At 43.4% G+C, this 19,303-nt stretch overlaps 1 protein-coding gene across 1 annotated transcript in view; it reads right to left on the reverse strand.

Moving 5' to 3' along the window:
- Positions 1-19,303, reverse strand: part of otog (otogelin) — an 81,883-nt gene that overhangs the window by 31,374 nt on the left and 31,206 nt on the right. Inside the window, exons 26-37 of the mRNA XM_058077618.1 lie at positions 16,310-16,444; positions 16,063-16,209; positions 14,229-14,348; positions 14,031-14,147; positions 10,602-10,758; positions 9,999-10,025; positions 8,160-8,330; positions 6,712-6,990; positions 5,066-5,183; positions 3,404-3,483; positions 1,132-3,188; positions 888-1,065 (exon numbers count right to left, since the gene is read on the reverse strand). Coding sequence (XP_057933601.1) covers positions 888-1,065; positions 1,132-3,188; positions 3,404-3,483; positions 5,066-5,183; positions 6,712-6,990; positions 8,160-8,330; positions 9,999-10,025; positions 10,602-10,758; positions 14,031-14,147; positions 14,229-14,348; positions 16,063-16,209; positions 16,310-16,444 — 3,586 coding nt within the window. The remainder of the gene's footprint in view (positions 1-887; positions 1,066-1,131; positions 3,189-3,403; positions 3,484-5,065; positions 5,184-6,711; positions 6,991-8,159; positions 8,331-9,998; positions 10,026-10,601; positions 10,759-14,030; positions 14,148-14,228; positions 14,349-16,062; positions 16,210-16,309; positions 16,445-19,303) is intronic.

A 19,303-nucleotide genomic window follows, 5' to 3' on the forward strand; every position in this document is an offset into this window, starting at 1 on the left:
AAAAATTATTTTTTTTTTTAAATAAAAAAAATTTTAATTAAAAAAAAAATTAATTAAAAAAAACAATTTAATGGCCGAGGGTGGAATTGAACCCTGGTCTCCTAGCTGACAAATCTTAAGTAAATTTGATCAATGGTCCTCTTGCCTTATAGACAAACATGACAAAAATTGAGGGCTGCACGGTGGAGGAGTGGTTAGCGCGCAGACCTCACAGCTAAGAGACCAGGGTTCAATTCCACCCTCGGCCATCTCTGTGTGGAGTTTGCATGTTCTCCACCGTGCATGCGTGGGTTTTCTCCGGGTACTCCGGTTTCCTCCCACATTCCAAAAACATGCTAGGTTAATTAGCGACTCCAAATTGTCCATAGGTATGAATGTGAGTGTGAATGGTTGTTTGTCTATATGTGCCCTGTGATTGGCTGGTTAATGTCTACTATATTGTCTGGTAGGAGAGTAACAGTGACTATAGGGGTGTTATTTTATGGCTAGAGGGCTCTGATACAAGGTCGTAAACAGGTTTTTTATACTATAATGATAAAAATATGGTGGTTAGTGCGCATGCCTCGCAGCTAGGAGACCCGAGTTCAATTCCACCCTCGGTCATCTCTGTGTGGACTTTGCGTGGGTTCTCTCCGGGTACTCCGGTTTCCTCCCACATTCCAAAAACATGCTAGGTTAATTAGCGACTCCAAATTGTCCATAGGTATGAATGTGAGTGTGAATGGTTGTTTGTCTATATGTGCCCTGTGATTGGCTGGCCACCAGTCCAGGGTGTACCCCGCCTCTCGTCCGAAGACAGCTGGGATAGGCTCCAGCACCCCCTGCGACCTTCATGAGGAAAAAGCAGTAGAAAATGAATGAATGAATGAATGAATTGTTTCTCTTACATGGACAATCCCACTGAGGACAACATTTGTCTCCATTGACCAGGACGGCAAAGCCAAGCAGGCCGCAGTTCGGTGGTTGAGAGGAGAACGGGCAGCTTTGGGATTTGTTGAAGAAGACCAGCTGGTTGTTGACACAGATGTACTTGCTGCACTCGTCCACAATCTCAGCATATGGAGGCTAAAAAAAAAATATCATCATCTTAAATCTGAATGAAAGATTCAAAATATCATAAACTGAACCCACCGTGCACGTTCTTGTTATTTGGACTTGGACAAGAGTACTGGTTAGATTTCTCCTATCTGGCACAGTTGTGAAAAGCGTTGCCGTTGTAGGAGTCGGAGTTACGGTAAGACCAGGAATATCAGACTGGGAAGTCGCAGGTTGGGAAGCGATTGGGGGTTCAGTGGTTTTCGGGACAGATACTGCTGTGGTTGAAGTTACGGGTGAAGATACAGTCACTGTTGTGAGAGCGGAATCGGGTACTAATGGCGGGGCCACTGAAGTGGTCAAACCAAACACCGGTGTTTTTGCGGTCAATGGAGTCAAAGGTTTAGAGATGGTTCCAGATGGAACTTCTGGTTGAGGCGTGGAAGCCGATCTGGATTCAGTGGTGACTACCGAAGGTGTTGTGACTGGTTTCTCGGTTGACGTGATCTGGGGTGTAGTTCCCGCGACTGTTGTCCCGATGAAAGCCGTGGTTGTGATTGTTGTCGATGTTGCGGTAGATGTAGATCTTACACTCGGTACAAGTCCTGTGGTTGTTGTTCTCGGCGTCGCAGGCGAAGTAGATGTTCCCGTTTCTGTGACTGGTTTTACTGTGACGGGTCCAATCGTGGTTGAAATCGGTGGTACTCCGGCCGAAACAACGGTAAACGGAGTATCGGGAACACCAGTTCCGGGTGTAACTTTTGTCTTGGTATGAAATTCTATCGTAGGGATGCTGATGGTTTTAGCGGTTGTGGTTGCGAGAGTATCCGGTACAGTCGAGGTGATGACCGGTTGTGATACCGAAAAACGAGGTACTTCGGTTGTTTTAGTCACACTGACCAAATGCGGAACACCTTGAGAGGTGAGCGCCGGTGTAGTTTTTGCCGTCGGGCGGTACAACCACGTTGAAGACGTGTCCCAATGGGGTAGACGCCACGGTTTGGAGGTCATCGTGGTAGAACTTGGTGATACTGATGCAACAGCGGGAACTGATGGTTCGGTTGTAGGTCTGGTGACCAAAGTTGTCGCTGTAGCTACCTTTGGCGGTCTCGAAGTCGCAGTGGACACGGGAGCTAGTGTTGTGACGGCAGCAGGTTTTTTGGACTCAGTAGATTCAAGTATGGTTGTTGTCTTTTTTGGTGTCTGCAAGTCTGAAACCGACAAGGTAGGACTTGGCACAGTTGTAGTCAGAGAGACGTGAACCGGCGTTAATGGCGGTATTTCAGAAGAAACCGGAGTGGTCAAAAGTATCGTCTCGGTAGTAAGCGCAGAAATGAGAGGCGCTGTAGTCTCTGGACCGAGAAACTGCGTGGTTCTGGTTTTAACGGGTTCAACTGTAGAGACCGAGTCTACAGTCTTTGCTGAAGAGACTGTTGACATCGGTACTGCTGTTTTGACAGGTACAGTCGAAAGTGATGCCGTGCTTCGGAAAACCGGAGTGACGGGTCCAGAAGGAACTCCCTCGACCGTTAACGGTTTTGTGCTGCCGGTTTCCATATGCGCGGTGGTAGTAGATTTGGGAACAACGGTCCGTTCGGTCACCGGAGAAGTGGTTCCAAATGGGAACACCACTACTGAATGTGTACCTTCTGTGGACTCCTGAGTCCTTGTACTTGGTACTGTACCGGTAGATGTTTGCATGGGAGTAGTTTTGGTGGTTACGAGGGGTTGGAGGGAGTCAGTGGACCAGAAAATAGAAGTGATTCCAAAGGGAGCACGGCTGGAACTGAAGGTGCTCGATGCAAAAGGGCTAACGGTAGGAGTCTCAGCTGCGGAATCGGATTCAGTGACTTTCATGGTCGAAAGAGGTTCATCCGCTTCTGGTCTTACAGCAGGGAGGAACGTGGTACTGGATGGTTCAGCAACTGGTTGAGTTGGTTCGGGGATGCTTAGTTTGGTTGACCGATCAGGAATTTGCGGTGTTGTGGGAGCAGATGCTGATGTGGTCGGACTGGTGGTGGTTTTGGTCATTAAGGAGATCGAGGGGACAGTGGCGGTCTTGAGTTCAACTTTGGTGGTTGTTGAAGAAAGAATCGCAGAGGTTGTCTCGGTACCGGTTGGGATTATGGGTTTTATGACCGGGGCTTTAATACCTAAAGGGAATAAAAAATATATAAGAGATTTGAACATCAGCCTCAGACTTCCCGGTCTACCAGATTTTTCTAGTTCCACCAGGGGAACGCTGGCCAGAAATGATCCGCCCAGAATGTCCTAGGTCTACTCTGTGGTGGACTCCCAGTTGGGTGTACTGAATATGACCACTGTTTGAAAAAATGTAACAGTTCTGGTGTTTCAGTCTGGTACTCACAGTCTTTGGCGTAGACGCATCGGCGAGTCACTTCATCGAGGACCATGTGTGGCGGGCAGAAAGGAAAGCAGCCCTCCACTCTGCACATATAAGACAGCATCGGTTGGTTGGTGAGTGAATCCATGAATCCATGAATCCATGAATCCATGAATCCATCCATCCATCCATGAATCCATCCATCCATCCATGAATCCATCAATCCATCCATCCATCCATGAATCCATGAATCCATCAATCCATCCATCAATCCATCAATCCATCAATCCATCCATCCATCCATGAATCCATCCATCCATCCATGAATCCATCAATCCATCCATCCATCCATCCATCCATCCATCCATCCATGAATCCATCCATCCATGAATCCATGAATCCATCCATCCATGAATCCATCCATCCATCCATCCATCCACCCATCCATGAATCCATCCATCCATGAATCCATGAATCCATCCATCCATCCATCCATCCATCCATCCATCCATGAATCCATCCATCCATCCATCCATCCATCCATCCATGAATCCATCCATCCATGAATCCATGAATCCATCCATCCATGAATCCATGAATCCATCCATCCATCCATCCATCCATGAATCCATGCATCCATGAATCCATCCATCCATCCATCCATCAATCCATCCATCCATCCATCCATCAATCCATGAATCCATGAATCCATCCATCCATCCATCCATCCATGAATCCATCCATCCATCCATCCATGAATCCATCCATCCATGAATCCATGAATCCATGAATCCATCCATCAATCCATCAATCCATCCATGAATCCATCCATCCATCCATCCATGAATTCATCCATCCATCCATCCATCCATGAATCCATCCATCCATCCATCCATCCATGAATCCTTCCATCCATCCATCCATCCATGAATCCTTCCATCCATCCATCCATCCATGATTCAATCCATCCATCCATCCATCCATGAATCCATCCATCCATCCATCCATGAATCAATCCATCCATCCATCCATGAATCAATCCATCCATCCATCCATGAATCCATCCATCCATCCATCCATGAATCCATCCATGAATCCATCCATCCATGAATCCATGAATCCATCCATCCATCCATCCATCCATCCATCCATGAATCCATCCATCCATCCATCCATCCATGAATCCATCCATCCATCCATCCATCCATCCATCCATCCATCCATCCATGAATCCATCCATCCATCCATCCATCCATGAATCCATCCATCCATCCATCCATCCATGGTTATTGTTGTAATTATTCGATTCAGCTCCATAACCCTCCCCCTCTTCTCTTTAATTGCCATTGGTCACTCATGACACTTTTTACAATTAAATGCATTCAAAGTATCAAATGTACTCACCACTAATGAATGTAATTAATGAATATTGGGATCCCGAAGTAGCCAGTCACAGCACACAACTATGGTGCATTCAAGTACCGCCAAATAAAGTACGACATCACGAAATTTGATTCCCAAATAATATCATCAGACATTAAAAAAAATGTAAAAATGGTGCTTTATTATCACATATTTATAAATGATTACGGAGTTATGGCGAAGGGGATGAATTGTCAGTGGAAAAAAAATTAATCAACTAATTAACTAGTTAATTAGAGTGGAAGAAAAGGTCAAAGGTCTCACTGTGGGATGGAGACACAGGCTTCTGCTGATGGGTCGCTGCAGGTTTTGAAACAGGGGCTTGAGCAGGAGTCGTACCTCCACTGGCACCGAGGACCTGGTGGGGCATCTGGACCAGAGCCTCATGGGAAAAAAAAAAAAAAAAAAAAGTTTCAGTTTGAAATTCACTTTCATTCCACTTCACAAGAGCATAGAGAGCGAGAATCCAGAGAGAGGCTGACGTCATTGCAGTGCTCCAACGAATGCAATGCATGATGGTGAAACCTTCAAATAATTGTTCTTTTCATTTTCATCTTGTATTACCCTTTTTTGTCAGATTTACCAAATGGGTGTTAAGTTGCTGTGCGATGAGTTTAGCATTGTTTGTAATCCAAGTAAGACTAAGAGTGATTCTTGTAAAAATTACTGATTTTCTATTGTTGCTGTTGTTGTTCTTTAAGTTTTCTTGAATGCGGCGGGACAAAAAGAAAACAGCCGTGGGCTGCAACGGTCCCTCGGGCCACACTTAGGACATCCCTTTCCAGTCATCTTTCTGCAATAGTTATTATTATTTTATATATTTATCATTAACATATTATTTCTAGTGTACTATGTTTACTTCCGACACTATGTAACAATTGTGAAAACAAATGGCGCTCCGTTTTTAGCTGCAATACGATGACCGCTAGAAGTGATGACCTTTGACCCCGAATGAGGATCACCGACACCAGCTGAAGCTGCGGTCAAATACTCAAAGACAGCTGAGTGAAATAATTCATCAAGCATTTTGGAGAGTAGCCTGCTGAGTATATTGAATAAACGCCACTTTTGTTGCTTGCTATATATACGTATACAGTATATTTTCATCTATTGTGATCTATTGAGAAATGTATTTTCCTTCACCCTTTCAATGTCTACACCAGGGGTCTCAAACACGCGGCCCGCGGGCCATATGTGGCCCGCAGGACACTAGTTTGAGGCCCCCGCCTTGATATGAAAGTTTAATATTAGTTTGATATGGATGCTGTATGGTATCATGTACCCAGAAAAAATTATTACATTTGATTAATGTTCATGTTAAAGGTTAAATAACTGTTAATAGTTATCCTCCCTATCCGTGTGGAAGCGGTAAGTTTTTTGGCTATTTAAGTTGAAAAGGAAATAACTTGAAGGCTACCGTTTAGGTCGCTAGCTCTCTAGTTTGCGAGTTAGCATGTGTCTCAAGACCCTGCAGTTGCGCAATATGTTGTAAATAATGTTCATGTTAAAGGTTAAATAACTGTTAATAGTTATCCTCCCTGTCTGTGTGGAAGTGGTAAGTTTTTTGGATATTTAAGTTGAAAGGAAATAACTTGAAGGCTACCGTTTAGGTCGCTAGCACTCTAGTTTGCGAGTTAGCATGTGTCTCAAGACCCTGCAGTTGCGCAATATGTTGTAAATAATGTTCATGTTAAAGGTTAAATAACTGTTAATAGTTATCCTCCCTATCCGTGTGGAAGTGGTAAGTTTTTTGGATATTTAAGTTGAAAGGAAATAACTTGAAGGCTACCGTTTAGGTCGCTAGCTCTCTAGTTTGCGAGTTAGCATGTGTCTCAAGACCCTGCAGTTGCGCAATATGTTGTAAATAAATAAAAATGTATGTGCCACTTTAGGGAGTCAGTGATTAATACCCGTCAGTCGGAAGAGAATGGCCTTGCGGAAGCTGTCGCTGTGACGATATTTGAGCAGGTGTAGGCGGGGGATGGTGGCGTGCAAGAAGAATCCTGGCTTCGCTTGGGACTCCAGGGAGTCGTAGCCCGAGATCCAGGTGTCCGTGTGGAGCACGAAGGTGGCTCGATCCCAGAATTCCTTGCTCTCCTCCCACTTGGCCAGTTTCAACTGGCCACCGGGGCTCACATACAGGAAGTGATTGGGTCTGCTGGCTGCCTCAAAGGAGATCCGTGACGTGTCTGTTCAAAATAAAAACGAATAAAATTAAAATAATAAAAATAAAAATGTACATTTTGTCCAAAAATTTATTTTTATGAAATTTACTGACATGTAAATTGAAGAAAAAAATAATTGTAATTTTTCAATCATATAAATAAATACATAATTTCGGTCAGGTTAGCATCATGTGGCAGTGTACGCCCAACGGATAATTGGAGTCGCTAATTAACCTAGCATGTTTTTGGAATGTGGGAAAAAACCGGAGTACCCAGAAAAAACCCATGCATGCACGGGGAGAACATGCAAACACACAGAATTCCGAGAGTGGAATCGAACTCTCGACCTGCGTTGCAACCACTCCTCCACCGTGCAGCCTGAATACGTCTATCAAACAACCAGGAGATACTCGTTCATGTGAGATATTTAGAGCATATTATTTGGTTGGTTGCTTGCTGTAACAATTAATTGATGATTAATCCATTACCTAATTAATCAACAACTATGTTAGTCTTCGATTAATTTATTTTTTTTTTTACTTATTTTCTGATTTTAAGCCTCTCGAATGTGAATATTTATATTATTTCCTTAGCCATACATAAAATCAGTTTTATTCATTCATTAGAGGGTAGCGTGCTGGAGCCTATCCCAGCTGTATATTTTCATCAAAATAGCAGTCGTGCAAAATGTTGTGTTGCTGCTGGATGTTTACAGAATCCGAGTTGCACTGTAGCTTTGTTTTCTTTTCCAAAAGACGAAGTTTTAAGACAATACTGAACAAAGTGCGGGCGGCACGGCGGGCGGTCTAGTGGTTAGCGCGCAGACCTCACAGCGAGGAGACCAGGGTTCAATTCCACCCTCGGCCATCTCGGTGTGGAGTTTGCATGTTCTCCCACCGTGCATGCGTGGGTTTTCTCCGGGTACTCCGGTTTCCTCCCACATTCCAAAAAAAAACATGCTAGGTTAATTAGCGACTCCAAATTGTCCATAGGTATGAATGTGAGTGTGAATGGTTGTTTGTCTATATGTGCCCTGTGATTGGCTGGCTGGCCACCAGTCCAGCGTGTACCCCGCCTCTCGCCTGAAGACAGCTGAAGACGGCCACTCCTAGCTTTTAGCTACAGGATGCTAATCAAATTACAGTCCACAAAGGAGCATGCTATCAGGAGAAGAATTCCTCGGAATAACTCACCATGTGGTCGGACTCTGCTGAGACCTGGTGTCATCATGAAGTGGGAGAAGGTGCCAGCGACATCGCTGAAGTTTCCTCGTTTAATTAACACCGAGCTGCCTGAATGGCGGGCGACCAAGACCGTCGCGCGATCCCTGAAGGGGATCAACCTGAAGGGTCCTTTGCCAAGAACTGCAGAAAGGAAGCTGCGTTATTCCATGTTGCTGACGGAAAATAAAAAAAAAAATAGGTGGCTAGCTCTCTAGTTTGCGAGTTAGCGTGTGTCTCAAGACCCTGCAGTTGCGCAATACGTTGTAAATAATGTTCATGTTAAAGGTTAAATAACTGTTAATAGTTATCCTCCCTATCCGTGTGGAAGTGGTAAGTTTTTGGCTATTTAAGTTGAAAGGAAATAACTTGAAGGCTACCGTTTAGGTCGCTAGCTGTCTCTAGTTTGCGAGTTAGCATGTGTCTCGAGACCCTGCAGTTGCGCAATATGTTGTAAATAATGTTCATGTTCAAGGTTAAATAACTGTTAATAGTTATCCTCCCTATCCGTGTGGAAGTGGTAAGTTTTTTGGCTATTTAAGTTTAAAGGAAATAACTTGAAGGCTACCGTTTAGGTCGCTAGCGCTCTAGTTTGCGAGTTAGCGTGTGTCTCGAGACCCTGCAGTTGCGCAATATGTTGTAAATAATGTTCATGTTAAAGGTTAAATAACTGTTAATAGTTATCCTCCCAATCCGTGTGGAAGTGGTAAGTTTTTTGGCTATTTAAGTTGAAAAGGAAATAACTTGGAGGCTACCGTTTAGGTGGCTAGCGCTTTAGTTTGCGAGTTAGCATGTGTCTCGAGACCCTGCAGTTGCGCAATATGTTGTAAATAATGTTCATGTTAAAGGTTAAATAACTGTTAATAGTTATCCTCCCTATCTGTGTGGAAGTGGTAAGTTTTTGGCTATTTAAGTTGAAAGGAAATAACTTGAAGGCTACCGTTTAGGTCGCTAGCGCTCTAGTTTGCAAGTTAGCATGTGTCTCAAGACCCTGCAGTTGCGCAATATGTTGTAAATAATGTTCATGTTAAAGGTTAAATAACTGTTAATAGTTATCCTCCCTATCTGTGTGGAAGTGGTAAGTTTTTGGCTATTTAAGTTGAAAGGAAATAACTTGAAGGCTACCGTTTAGGTCGCTAGCGCTCTAGTTTGCGAGTTAGCGTGTGTCTAAAGACCCTGCAGTTGCGCAATATGTTGTAAATAATGTTCATGTTAAAGGTTAAATAACTGTTAATAGTTATCCTCCCTATCTGTGTGGAAGTGGTAAGTTTTTGTCTATTTCAGTTTAAAGGAAATAACTTGAAGGCTACCGTTTAGGTCGCTAGCTCTCTAGTTTGCGAGTTAGCGTGTGTCTCAAGACCCTGCAGTTGCGCAATACGTTGTAAATAATGTTCATGTTAAAGGTTAAATAACTGTTAATAGTTATCCTCCCAATCCGTGTGGAAGTGGTAAGTTTTTTGGCTATTTAAGTTGAAAAGGAAATAACTTGAAGGCTACCGTTTAGGTCGCTAGCGCTCTAGTTTGCGAGTTAGCGTGTGTCTCAAGACCCTGCAGTTGCGCAATACGTTGTAAATAATGTTCATGTTAAAGGTTAAATAACTGTTAATAGTTATCCTCCCTATCCTCCCTATCGGATTGGCCCTTTTCTTTTCGGAATGAGGTGTATACAAAGGTTACGTTCTTTCCCTTTCAGCAAATCGGAATGCAATCGGAATATTTGGGTCCATGTATACGTGGATAATGACATCTAATTATTAAAGCATAAAAATTACAGCATGTGAACCTCGAAAAAAAAAGTAAAAGCTACTATACCTTTGTTGTAGAATTCACAATCATACGCTGCAGAGAAGAAGCACAGATATACAAATATGATTATATGTTCCATATACAGTAAACCTTGGATATATCGAACTCGGATATATCGGAAATTCGCTCACAACGGACAGATAAAAAAAGAAGCGATTTTTCTGTAATGCATATCGGATTTTTTATAACGGATTTCGCCTATTTCGGACAAAATCTCCAGTCCCGTTCCGATGCATTTCCATTAAATTTCCCTGGCATATATCGGATGGCCGTATCGTGGCGCTCCGATTCACCGAATCGTGACATGGCCGCTATACGACGTCATTTGCAGCGTTTGCAGCGTTGCCTGCGCGTCCAGGTACATTGGAAACATAGTCAAGGAAGTGCCTTTTTATAACGGATAAAATCCCATTTACGCATATACCGGATATAAATCCCATATATGCTTAAAAAACGGACATTTTCCGGTATACGCATATAACGGATTTCGCTTATATCGGACAAAACCAGTGGGAACAATTGAATCCGATATATCCGAGGTTTACTGTAACAAAGTTAGCCATAATTGTTAAAATACGAATGAATAAAAAGCGTTGCATTTGAACTCACAGCATACGGACGGGGAACGCCAGTCGACGGGAACGCCCTGGTGGCAGCACCGTTGGGCGTACGCCGCCACGCTGGTGCAGAAACATTCACAGTCGCCGCCCCGACTGCACCCGCATGTGTCTGATAGGCAGTTCGTGTAGAACCAGGTGACGTCCACCTGAGTACAAAAGTACTACTGGTACCACAACATTCATTCATTTTCTACCGCTTATCCTCACATGCTTAAAGACTAGATAGGACAGCTGGATTCTGGTCTGTCCTATCTAGTTCATGATCAAATACTAGATTGGACAGCCCAAATCTAGATTGTGCTCAAAGACAAGATAGGACGGCTATAGTCACATCTGTCCTATCGAGTTCATGCACAAAGACTAGATAGGACAGCTGTATTCTGGTCTGTCCTATCTAGTTCATGATCAAAACCTATAGAGGACAGCTTTCTTCTAGCTCATGCTCAACTGCTAGATAGAACAGCTCAAGGATAGTCTGCCCTTACTAGATAGGACAGCTGAAGTCTAAGCTGTCCTATCTAGTTCATGCTCAAATACTAGATCGGACAGCCCAAGTCTGGTTTGTGCTCAAAGACAAGATAGGACGGCTATAGTCACATCTGTTCTATCGAGTTCATGCACAAACACTAGATAGGACAGCTGTATTCTGGTCTATCCTATCTAGTTCGTGATCAAAACCTATAGAGGTCAGCTTTCTTCTTGCTCATGCTCAACTCCTAGATAGAACAGCTCAAGGATAGTCTGTCCTTACTAGATAGGACAGCTGAAGTCTAATCTGTCCTATCTAGTTCCTATCAGAGATACTGTGCTTACTGTGCTCAAAGACAAGATAGGACAGCTTTAGTCTAGTCTGTCTTATCCTCAAAGACTTTATTTCAGTTCATGCTCAAATACTAGATAGGACAGCCCAAGTCTAGTCTGTCCTATCTAGTTCATGCTCAAATACTAGCTTGGACAGCCCAAATCTAGATTGTGCTCAAAGACAAGATAGGACGGCTATAGTCACGTCCGTCCTATCGAGTTCATGCACAAAGACTAGATAGGACAGCTGTATTCTGGTCTGTCCTATCTAGTTCATGATCAAAACCTATAGAGGTCAGCTTTCTTCTAGCTCATGCTCAACTCCTAGATAGAACAGCTCAAGGATAGTCTGTCCTTACTAGATAGGACAGCTGAAGTCTAAGCTGTCCTATCTAGTTCATGCTCAAATACTAGATCGGACAGCCCAAGTCTGGTTTGTGCTCAAAGACAAGATAGGACGGCTATAGTCACATCTGTCCTATCGAGTTCATGCACAAAGACTAGATAGGACAGCTGTATTCTGGTCTGTCCTATCTAGTTCATGATCAAAACCTATAGAGGTCAGCTTTCTTCTTGCTCATGCTCAACTCCTAGATAGAACAGCTCAAGGATAGTCTGTCCTTACTAGATAGGACAGCTGAAGTCTAATCTGTCCTATCTAGTTCCTATCAGAGATACTGTGCTTACTGTGCTCAAAGACAAGATAGGACAGCTTTAGTCTAGTCTGTTTTATCCTCAAAGACTGGATTTCAGTTCATGCTCAAATACTAGATAGGACAGCCCAAGTCTAGTCTGTCCTATCTAGTTCATGCTCAAATACTACATTGGACAGCCCAAGTCTGATTTGTGCTCAAAGACAAGATAGGACGGCTTTAGTCACATCTGTCCTATCGAGTTCATGCACAAAGACTAGATAGGACAGCTGTATTCTGGTCTGTCCTATCTAGTTCATGATCAAAACCTATAGAGGTCAGCTTTCTTCTAGCTCATGCTCAACTCCTAGATAGAACAGCTCAAGGATAGTCTGTCCTTACTAGATAGGACAGCTGAAGTCTAATCTGTCCTATCTAGTTCCTATCAGAGATACTGTGCTTACTGTGCTCAAAGACAAGATAGGACAGCTTTAGTCTAGTCTGTCTTATCCTCAAAGACTTTATTTCAGTTCATGCTCAAATACTAGATAGGACAGCCCAAGTCTAGTCTGTCCTATCTAGTTCATGCTCAAATACTAGCTTGGACAGCCCAAATCTAGATTGTGCTCAAAGACAAGATAGGACGGCTATAGTCACGTCCGTCCTATCGAGTTCATGCACAAAGACTAGATAGGACAGCTGTATTCTGGTCTGTCCTATCTAGTTCATGATCAAAACCTATAGAGGACAGCTTTCTTCTAGCTCATGCTCAACTGCTAGATAGAACAGCTCAAGGATAGTCTGCCCTTACTAGATAGGACAGCTGAAGTCTAATCTGTCCTATCTAGTTCATGCTCAAATACTAGATCGGACAGCCCAAGTCTGGTTTGTGCTCAAAGACAAGATAGGACGGCTATAGTCACATCTGTTCTATCGAGTTCATGCACAAACACTAGATAGGACAGCTGTATTCTGGTCTATCCTATCTAGTTCGTGATCAAAACCTATAGAGGTCAGCTTTCTTCTTGCTCATGCTCAACTCCTAGATAGAACAGCTCAAGGATAGTCTGTCCTTACTAGATAGGACAGCTGAAGTCTAATCTGTCCTATCTAGTTCCTATCAGAGATACTGTATAGAACAGCTCAAGTCTAGTTTGCGCTCAAAGACAAGATAGGACAGCTTTAGTCTTGTCTGTCTTATCCTCAAAGACTGGATTTCAGTTCATGCTCAAATACTACATCGGACAGCCCAAGTCTGGTTTGTGCTCAAAGACAAGATAGGACGGCTATAGTCACTTTAACCTTGAAGCTTCAATTCGATGGGACAGACTAGACTAAAGCGGTCCTATCTTGTCTTTAAGCATGAACCAGACTAGAGTTGTCCTACCAAGTCTTTGAACACAAACTAGACTAGCGTTGTCCTATCGAGCCTTTAAGCTTCAATTCAATTCGATGGGACAGACTAGACCAAAGCGGTCCTATCATGACTTTGAGCATGAACGAGACTAGAGTTGTCCTACCTAGTCTTTGAGCATGAACTAGACTAGAGTTGTCCTACCTAGTCTTTGAGCACAAACTAGACTAGCGTTGTCCTATCGAGGCTTTAAGCTTCAATTCGATGGGACAGACTAGACTAGAGTTGTCCTACCTAGTCTTTAAGCACAAACTAGACTAGCGTTGTCCTATCGAGCTTTTAAGCTTCAATTCGATGGGACAGACTAGACTAAAGCGGTCCTATCTTGTCTTTGAGCACGAACTAGACTAAAGCGGTCCTATCTTGTCTTTGAGCACGAACTAGACTAGAGTTGTCCTACCTAGTCAGTGAGCATGAATTACACTTGAGCTGTCATAGCTAGTACGCAAGCATGAGCTCGAATAGAGTTGTCCTATGTAGTCTTTGAGACCAAAGTAGATAAGACACATATTGATATGATATTTCTATTATACATATACAGTAATTGTGTGACTGTAATTCCACCACTCACCACCGGATGGCAGGCCTGGAACACCTCACTGAGCAGAATAGCACACTGCTGCTTGGCAAAGGGCTCTCTGAGCGGACTGATGCTGCACGGCTGTCTCATGTCTGGACTATTCGCACACTGAACGCACATCAGACCGATGGGGAGTTAGTGAACGATACGTCTATTATATCCATATTAAGAAAATGATCCGTAACTCACCTCTGTTGTTGTCCAACTGTTTCCAAACTCTTGTGGAGTTGAGGAGTCAATGTTGTCGGGAGTTCGCATCTCGTTCGCAGTCTTCGAGTCAAAGTTTCCACACAGACCGCCCAATTTTCCCTGAACACACCATTACCAGAACTATATCATGGACACGTGAAGTAGCACTACAATTGGTTTAGATACTGGATAGGACAGCTCAAGTCTAGTTTGTGCTCAAATACTAGATAGGACGGCCCAAGTCTAGTCATCCAAAGTCTAGTCTGTCCTATCTAGTTCATTTTGAGATACTGGATAGGACAGCTCAAGTCTAGTCAGTCCTATCTAGTTCATTTTGAGATACTGGATAGGACAGCTCAAGTCTAGTTTGTGCTCAAATACCAGATAGGACAGCCCAAGTCTAGTCTGTCATATCTAGTTCATTTTGAGATACTGGACAGGACAGCTCAAGTCTAGTCAGTCCTATCTAGTTCATTTTGAGATACTGGATAGGACAGCTCAAGTCTAGTTTGTGCTCAAATACTAGATAGGACAGCCCAAGTCTAGTCTGTCCTATCTAGTTCATTTTGAGATACTGGATAGGACAGCTCAAGTCTAGTCAGTCCTCTCTAGTTCATTTTGAGATACCGGATAGGACAGCTCAAGTCTAGTTTGTGCTCAAATACTAGATAGGACAGCCCAAGTCTAGTCAGCCCAAGACTAGTCTGTCCTATCTAGTTCATTTTGAGATACTGGATAGGTCAGCTCAAGTCTAGTCAGTCCTATCTAGTTCATTTTGAGATACTGGATAGAACAGCTCAAGTCTTGTTTGTGCTGAAATACTAGATAGGACAGCCCAAGTCTAGTCAGCCAAAGTCTAGTCTGTCCTATCTAGTTCATTTTGAGATACTGGATAGGACAGCTCTAGTCTAGTTTGTGCTCAAATACTAGATAGGACAGCCCAAGTCTAGTCAGCCAAAGTCTAGTCTGTCCTATCTAGTTCATTTTGAGATACTGGATAGGACAGCTCAAGTCTAGTCAGTCTCATCTAGTTCATTTTGAGATACTGGATAGGACAGCTCAAGTCTAGTTTGTGCTCAAATACCAGATAGGACAGCCCAAGTCTCACTGACTAGGTAGGACAACTCTAGTCTAATTCATGCTCACTGACTAAGTAGGACAACTCTAGTCTAATTCATGCTCACTGACTAGGTAGGACAACTCTAGTCTAATTCATGCTCACTGACTAGGTAGGACAACTCAAGTCTAATTCATGCTCACTGACTAGGTAGGACAACTCAAGTCTAATTCATGCTCACTGACTAGGTAGGACAACTCTAGTCTAATTCATGCTCACTGACTAGGTAGAACAACTCTAGTCTAATTCATGCTCACTGACTAGGTAGGACAACTCAAGTCTAATTCATGCTCACTGACTAGGTAGGACAACTCAAGTCTAATTCATGCTCACTGACTAGGTAGGACAACTCTAGTCTAATTCATGCTCACTGACTAGGTAGGACAACTCAAGTCTAATTCATGCTCACTGACTAGGTAGGACATCTCTAGTCTAATTCATGCTCAAAGACTAGGTAGGACAACTCTAGTCTAATTCATGCTCACTGACTAGGTAGGACAACTCTAGTCTAATTCATGCTCAAAGACTAGGTAGGACAACTCAAGTCTAATTCGTGCTCACTGACTAGGTAGGACAACTCTAGTCTAATTCATGCTCAAAGACTAGGTAGGACAACTCTAGTCTAATTCATGCTCATTGACTAGGTAGGACAACTCTAGTCTAATTCATGCTCAAAGACTAGATAGGACAATTCTTAGTATGAACAATGCCGCCTACCTGCCAACGAGGTCCAACCTGGATGTGAATGGTGGTTTTAGTGTCCCACAGGATAGTAACATCCTCTTCTGGGAATTGAACTACGGTAAATAAACCAGCAGGCCATATGAGCATCCGCTGATTCCTTCCGATGACACTGGAATGGTTCTGGAAAACATACAATAGTAATAATTCATAATAAGTCATACACTCAAGTCACCAAATATGAAAAGAGACAGGTGACAGGAAAATGGATGACTTGACTGACAGGCTGTCCGGTGTCGTCATCAAAAGCGACGAATGATCTTCCGATGTTAATCAACAAGGACTTCCTGCAGACGACGCCGTTATCAAAACAGTCAACGTTCTCAGCCGTCACACTGAGAATCACATCAGCGCTGCTCTGCGGATGAGAAAAAAAACACAACAAATACTGCAAGTGTAAACGCGGTAAAGCCGGAATAGAATTGAGTTCAGCATAGTCAAAACAAACTAAACCATTGTTTCAATCTGTATGTGCTGGAGCCTATCCCAGCTGTCTTCGGGCGAGCCAGCCAATCACAGGGCACATATAGACAAACCATTCACACTCACATTCATACCTATGGACAATTTGGAGTCGCTACTTAACCTAGCATGTTTTTGGAATGTGGGAGTAAATTATATTCTTAGTCGATTAATCTGACGCTTGTTTTGCGATTAATCGAGTAATCGGTTCGGCCCCAGACGAACCAAATTAATATGAGTCAAACAGTCAGTGGTTTTGCAACATTCATTCATTCATTTTCTACCGCTTATCCTCACAAGGGTCGGGGGGGGGGTGCTGGAGCCTATCCCAGCTGTCTTCGGGCGAGAGGCGGGGTACACCTTGGACTGGACATGTTTTGCTTTTTCTTTGGCTTTTTGGCAACATTAATTGAACAAGCCCTAACATTCATTCATTAATTTTCTACCACTTATCCTCACGAGGGTCGGGGGGGGGGGGTGCTGGAGCCTATCCCAGCTGTCTTCGGGCGAGCCAGCCAATCACAGGGCACATATAGACAAACAACCATTCACACTCACATTCATACCTATGGACAATTTGGAGTCGCTACTTAACCTAGCATGTTTTTGGAATGTGGGAGGGAACCACTAACAATTATATTCTTAGTCGATTAATCTGATGCTTGTTTTACGATTAATCGAGTAATCGGTTTGGCCCCAGACGAACCAAATGAATATGAGTCAAACAGTCAGTGGTTTTGCAACATTCATTCATTCATTTTCTACCGCTTATCCTCACGAGGGTCGGGGGGGGGGGTGCTGGAGCCTATCCCAGCTGTCTTCGGGCGAGAGGCGGGGTACACCCTGGACTGGACATGTTTTGCTTTTTCTTTGGCTTTTTGGCAACATTAATTGAACAAGCCCTAACATTCATTCATTAATTTTCTACCGCTTATCCTCATGAGGGTCGGGGGGGGGGGGGGGTGCTGGAGCCTATCCCAGCTGTCTTCGGGCGAGCCAGCCAATCACAGGGCACATATAGACAAACAACCATTCACACTCACATTCATACCTATGGACAATTTGGAGTCGCTAATTAACCTAGCATGTTTTTGGAATGTGGGAGGAAACGACTAACAATTATATTCTTAGTCGATTAATCTGACGTTTGTTTTATGATTAATCGAGTAATCGGTTCGGCCCCAGACGAACCAAATTAATATGAGTCAAACAGTCAGTGGTTTTGCAACATTCATTCATTCATTTTCTACCGCTTATCCTCACGAGGGTCGGGGGGATGCTGGAGCCTATCCCAGCTGTCTTCGGGCGAGAGGCGGGGTACACCCTGGACTGGACATGTTTTGCATGTTTTGCTTTTTCTTTGGCTTTTTGGCAACATTAATTGAACAAGCCCTTACATTCATTTTCTACCGCTTATCCTCATGAGGGTCGGGGGGGGGTGCTGGAGCCTATCCCAGCTGTCTTCGGGTGAGCCAACCAATCACAGGGCACATATAGACAAACAACCATTCACACTCACATTCATACCTATGGACAATTTGGAGTCGCTAATTAACCTAGCATGTTTTTGGAATGTGGGAGGAAACGACTAACAATTATATTCTTAGTCGATTAATCTGACGCTTGTTTTACGATTAATCGAGTAATCGGTTCGGCCCCAGAGGAACCAAATGAATATGAGTCAAACAGTCAGTGGTTTTGCAACATTCATTCATTCATTTTCTACCGCTTATCCTCACGAGGGTCGGGGGGGATGCTGGAGCCTATCCCAGCTGTCTTCGGGCAAGAGGCGGGGTACACCCTGGACTGGACATGTTTTGCTTTTTCTTTGGCTTTTTGGCAACATTAATTGAACAAGCCCTAACATTCATTCATTAATTTTCTACCGCTTATCCTCACGAGGGTCGGGGGGATGCTGGAGCCTATCCCAGCTGTCTTCGGGCGAGCCAGCCAATCACAGGGCACATATAGACAAACAACCATTCACACTCACATTCATACCTATGGACAATTTGGAGTCGCTAATTAACCTAGCATGTTTTTGGAATGTGGGAGGGAACCACTAACAATTATATTCTTAGTCGATTAATCTGACGCTTGTTTTACGATTAATCGAGTAATCGGTTCGGCCCCAGACGAACCAAATGAATATGAGTCAAACAGTCAGTTGTTTTGCAACATTCATTCATTCATTTTCTACCGCTTATCCTCACGAAGGTCGGGGGGGATGCTGGAGCCTATCCCAGCTGTCTTCAGGCAAGCCAACCAATCACAGGGCACATATAGACAAACAACCATTCACACTCACATTCATACCTATGGACAATTTAGAGTCGCTAATTAACCTAGCATGTTTTTGGAATGTGGGAGGAAACCGGAGTACCATATAAAGACTTAGCATCATATATTCATTGTTAGCATGTTAGCATTAGTGTGAATGGTTGTTTGTCTATATGTGCCCTGTGATTGGCTGGCAACCAGTCCAGGGTGTCCGAAGACAGCTGGGATAGGCTCCAGCACCCCCCTTGACCCTTGTGAGGATAAGCAGTAGAAAATGAATGAATGAATGTTATATGTTTGCATGCTAATGTTAGTATGCTAGCATATTAACATTGGCATTGTAGCATTTTTAGCCATTTTCATAGGTAGACGGATATAAAGACTTAGCACTATCATGCTCATTGTTAGCATAAGTGGTAGAAAATGAATGAATGAATGAATGAATGAACCACAGTTCCGCCATCTTTAGCATACC

The sequence above is a fragment of the Doryrhamphus excisus genome, chromosome 7 (assembly GCF_030265055.1).
Source record: "Doryrhamphus excisus isolate RoL2022-K1 chromosome 7, RoL_Dexc_1.0, whole genome shotgun sequence".
NCBI lineage: Eukaryota > Metazoa > Chordata > Actinopteri > Syngnathiformes > Syngnathidae > Doryrhamphus > Doryrhamphus excisus.